Consider the following 5,099-nt stretch of genomic DNA (forward strand, 5'->3'; position numbering starts at 1 on the left):
GAAGAACGAGATAAGAGGACAGAGCAGGAGTAGAAAACACGATGGTTCACCAACTGCTGCACCTGTGGAAGAACAAGAAACCTACAAAAACCAAACGGTAAACCTAAAAACACACAGTGTTCTTCCTCACTGACAGCCTATCAAAGGTCATTAGAGGAGCAGCTGATGGAAACCAGCTGTGACAGGTCAAAAGGTTCAGCACACAGAACAAATGGAAGGTCTTTGGGACAGACTGACTCTTCTGTCCTCACACATTCCTGACACAGAGTGGTGAATAATGCTGACTCACTGCAGTGAGTCTAAAGAGGAAAGAAAACAGCATGGTCACTGCTGCTGTAGCAGAGGCTCCTCTGGTGGATTGTGGATGGTAACTTCCTGGATTTGTGTGTTCAGACTGACCTCATTAGGATCAGTTCATATGACTCAGATCCGGCTGAAGGTGTGACTTCATAAACAGGTAACAGCCTTATGTGTCAGGGCATCAGCTGTCCTCTGTCTCTGATTGGTTGCTCTAATTTATTCATGGATTAAAGAACTGAAAGTGTTAAAGGACAGTTAGTTTGTTATTTTTGTAACATGAATCTTTTACAGTCGTTCACTCGTCAACAGGCTGTAAGGACGGAGACGGCGATGATGTCACACATTTATAATGAGGCAGCTGTCAGACTGTCAGTCAGTTCCTCTGAAACATTTACTGTACTTACTGTAGCATCACTGTTACATCACACTGATCTGGATGAAGCGGCTGACACAGAACACACTGATCAGTGATCAATGATCGATCATTGGTCGTGTTGGAAAAGCTCACTGATGGAAAAATGTCTGATCCTGGAGATGATGGGAATGTTTGAGTGAAGATGAGGCTGAAATGATGAAGACTGTGAGTATGAATCTCGACAGTCTCAGTGAAACGACCCACAACTGGATCCAGCGGTTTGTTGATCGGGGCCTTGGTTTATCTCCCAGCTCTGAGTTTGCTGTTCCAGAACAGCTGATCGGAGTCAGCCTGGACTCTCAGTGATGTCAGCACGTCCACGTCAAACACGCTGTTTGTGCAACAGAAGCAGGAATGTCTGTGTCCTGTATGTGGAGAAATCTGCTGTTAAATGAGAGCACATTCACACTCCTGTTACTGTGTATCCTGTGTGACTGCATGTTGTTACTATGAGACGCTTTGGTGCTTTGAATGCATATTTACATGTTTTTATAGAAACACATTATTTTCTGGATGCTGGTCTTTAACTGCAGCTCAGTCACAGAGATGAATCCATGATGTAAACCTCTAATAAACCAGGAGAATCAGCAGCATCTCACTGTTTGAGTCCTTCTTCTCCTTCTATCCAGTCTGTGCTGCTGTCCGTGCTGCACTCACAGGTCAGAGGTCACTGACAGCCAGAGGAGAGCAACAGCTGGCTGAATGATTCAGTCCCATCAGCTGAACTCTGATGAACCTCAGTCAGAGATCAGAGTCAGGAGCAGAAAGGTCACCTCAGGGTCATGCAGTGACCTTTACACAAAAAGAACCAACTCACACCCTCACACACCTGTGCAGGTGAAATGAAGCCAAACCTGCTTTAGAGCTGGAATGAAACACACCTGAGTTACAGTGAAGCTCCAGCATTTATCAGAAAAGGTGTGACGAAGCTCCGCCCCTCACTGACACAAACCAGGAAACAGGCTGTTGTTGTTCCAACGTTCCTCAAAGGTTTCATGTTGTGACCTGCAGGTAAACGTCTGAGCTGTGCTGGGAAACACGCCCATGTTACAGCTCCGCCCCTCAGCTGACTCACCTGATCCAAAGCAGGAAACAGGCTGTGGTTGTTCTCGGTGCAGAGACACACAGACCATCAGACTGAGCTCAGACCAAAGCAGCAGCTTCCTCTGAGTGAGTCCAGCTACAGGAGAGAAAAGTGGAAACTCCAACACTGCTGCTTCAAGCTGCTGACGCTCCACACACTGAAGGTGAGTCTGAGCAACAACACGACTCACAGGAAGTTTCAGTGAAGGTAGCAGAGGAGGGAGGGGAGCAGGACTGACTGTACTTCCTGTCTGCAGCTTCACTCACAGACTCAATGGCTTCCAGATCAGAGGAGGATCTCTGCTGTCCGGTCTGCAAGGAGGTCTTCAGAGATCCTGTTATTCTGTCATGTAGCCACAGCTTCTGTAAAGACTGTCTGAGGAGATGGTGGAGAGAGAGGACGACACACGAGTGTCCACTTTGTAAAGAAATATCAGTGTATGATCCACCTTTAAACCTGGCTTTGAAGAACCTGTGTGAGTCTTTCTTACAGCAGAGAGATCAGAGAGCTTCAGAGGATCTCTGCAGTCTGCACTCTGAGAAACTCAAACTCTTCTGTCTGGACCATCAGCAGCCAGTGTGTGTCGTCTGCAGAGACTCAGAAAAACACAGCGAGCACAGATTCAGACCCATCGATGAAGCTGCACGACAACACAAGAAGGAGCTTCAGGAAACTCTGGAGCCCTTAAAGAAGAAGTTAAAGGTTTGTGAAGAAGTTCAAGTGAAGTTTGATCAAACAGCAGAACACATTAAGGTCCAGGCCCGACACACAGAGAGGCAGATTAAGGAGCAGTTTAAGAAGCTTCACCAGTTTCTAGCAGAGGAAGAGGAGGCCAGGCTGGCTGCACTGAGGGAGGAAGAGGAGCAGAAGAGTGGGATGATGAAGGAGAAGATGGAGGCTCTGAGCAGAGAGATAGCAGCTCTTTCACACACAGTCAGAGCCACAGAGGAGGAGCTGAGAGCTGAAGACGTCTCATTCCTGCACAGCTACAAGGCTGCAGTGGAAAGAGTCCAGCGCTGCCCCCTGCTGGATGATCCACAGCTGCCCTCAGGAGCTCTGATAGACCAGGCCAAACACCTGGGCAACCTGACCTTCAACATCTGGAACACCATGAAGGACATGGTCTCCTACACTCCTCTGATCCTGGATCCAAACACTGCTCATCCAGAACTCATCCTGTCTGAAGATCTGACCAGTGTGAGACGAGGAGGAGGAGAGAGGAAGAAGCTTCCTGATAATCCAGAGAGGATTGATTGGTTAAACTTCTCTGTCCTGGGCTCTGAGGGCTTTAACTCAGGGACTCACAGCTGGGATGTTGATGTTGGAGACAGTAGATGGTGGAGACTGGGTGTGTTAGCAGAGTCTGTGCAGAGGAAGGGAGTCATAGGGTCTGGATTATGGATAATATGGTTATATGAAGGTAAATACTCAGCATTCTCTCCATCAGGTCAAACTGTTCTGTCAGTGCAGAAGAAGCTCCAGAGGATCCGAGTGAATCTGGACTGGAACAGAGGAAAGCTGTCGTTCTCTGATCCTGATACTAACACACACATACACACCTTCACACACACTTTCACTGACAGCATGTTTCCATTCATTGAGACTCTTGATGGTGAAGTTAAGGTGCTGCCATTGAAGGTGAGGGTGCAGCAGATGAGCTGAGGATGATGATGTTTCAGTGAATTGAAGCTGTTAAACTGCAGCTGTCCTCCTGCTGCCTCGTTCTTCCAAAGCTCTTTGTTTCTCTTTTAGTTTCACTCTTTCTTTCTCTTCCTGCTCTCCACCTTTTCACATGGAAATCATTTCACTGTTTCTCACTGAATGACTCCCCAAACTAGATCTGAGCTTCTACCAAGTTTACAATCATTCCAAGTGATTCCTGTTTGTGTTTGATGTGAATGGAGATGATTTAGTTTGCTGGGATCTGGACTGACAGCAGCAGTTTGTTGTTGTGCTTCTCAAACTAAAGTCAAACCAATCAAATAGAATCTAATATGTTTGATTGTGTTGGTGTGCAGAGAGAAAACCACAAACTAAATGTGTCATCATCCAGAAAGTTGTGGAGCTGTAACTGCTGATGTGGATGGATGTGATTGGTTATTGTAATGTTGTTTCCTGGTTACAGTGTGGTCTGTGATCTGTTGATGATGATGATGATGATGGTGTGACAGTGAAACAATAAAGTTTGTGAAGTCTTGTTGGAGCTCTAACGTCTCTGAGCTCATCTGTCCTTCATGTTTGTTCAGAGCAAACATCAAAATACTTTGACAGGTAAAAAATGAGGCTGATGCACAAAGTTCTTCTGAATGATTCAAACCAAAGAGCAGAGTCACATTTGAAGCCTTCCTGCTTCCTGTTGTTCCAGCAGTGCTGATGTTCATGCATTGTTTTCCATTATGATCAATGGAAAACTGTCATCAAAGGTATGTTTCACTATTCTCAGTAACTTGAAGAATGCTCAAATTCTCTCTGAAACCCAAAGAAGAGTCAAATTAATGCTACAATGAGGGCTGTACCAAAGGCAACATCAGTAGACTGAACAGTAGTAATATGAGTGTCTTCTTGTGTAGTGGTCATAACCTCATGTTCTCCACTGAGAACCGTTTCTGCTGGTGGAAGTTCACCATCAGCTCCACAGCACTTCCACAGTCTCCAGTTCAGGACGTTTTCCCAGCTCCTTGCTAACAGCAGGAATACTGGCTGTAGGCACCTCACCACCAACACACAGACACTTTCAGACGAGCTGCAGTTGTGTGTCACATGCTGTGTGATGCTGTGCGCCTTGGGTGGGGGTCATAGGTGACACACAGTGTTATCAACCTTGCAGCTCTTTGTTTCCTAAAAGTGATGAGTGAGAAATTCACTGACATCTTTGGAGACTCTTTGAGATAACCTGGAAAGATGAACTCCTCCACCAACCGGCAGCTTTTCCAGAGACACCTGTCACAAACAGAGCACCACCCACTTCCAGCTCTGCAGGAGGTCATGGTTGGCAGTACAGGTGTGCAAACGGAGGCTGTGTAGCAGTTAGCGCTCCTGGGTTCAATGCTGCTATTGAAAAGGACCCTGTTTGACCTTGATGACCCTTGACCTCACCCTCAGCTACACCTGCAGCTGCAGCTGACTGAGCTTCAGTGTGACAGCGACACCAGCATCTCCCTCTCTCCTTTTTTACTGGTGCTGTGCCAGTAAAAATGATTTTCTGTATTTAAACAGGTGTAAATGACTCTGTCCTATAATCACACATATCAGTCATGAATGAGATCAGTTCATTGTGAGTGAGGAAGAACTCTCACAGGT

The 5,099-nt window shown here is 46.4% G+C and overlaps 1 protein-coding gene across 1 annotated transcript; it reads left to right on the top strand.

Moving 5' to 3' along the window:
- Window positions 1–1,795: 1,795 nt before the first annotated feature.
- On the top strand, window positions 1,796–3,992 carry LOC115777267 (nuclear factor 7, brain-like). The gene is made up of 2 exons (XM_030725110.1): window positions 1,796–1,962; window positions 2,056–3,992. Exon 2 carries the CDS (start codon window positions 2,073–2,075, stop codon window positions 3,459–3,461), a length of 1,389 nt encoding a protein of 462 aa, XP_030580970.1. The 5' UTR covers window positions 1,796–1,962; window positions 2,056–2,072; the 3' UTR covers window positions 3,462–3,992.
- Window positions 3,993–5,099: the final 1,107 nt, after the last annotated feature.

Source organism: Archocentrus centrarchus, unplaced genomic scaffold (assembly GCF_007364275.1).
Source record: "Archocentrus centrarchus isolate MPI-CPG fArcCen1 unplaced genomic scaffold, fArcCen1 scaffold_45_ctg1, whole genome shotgun sequence".
NCBI lineage: Eukaryota > Metazoa > Chordata > Actinopteri > Cichliformes > Cichlidae > Archocentrus > Archocentrus centrarchus.

Coding starts and splice junctions, on each gene's coding strand:
- LOC115777267 (XM_030725110.1), top strand. CDS start 2,073: ATGGCTTCCAGATCAGAGGAGGATCTCTGCTGTCCGGTCTGCAAGGAG.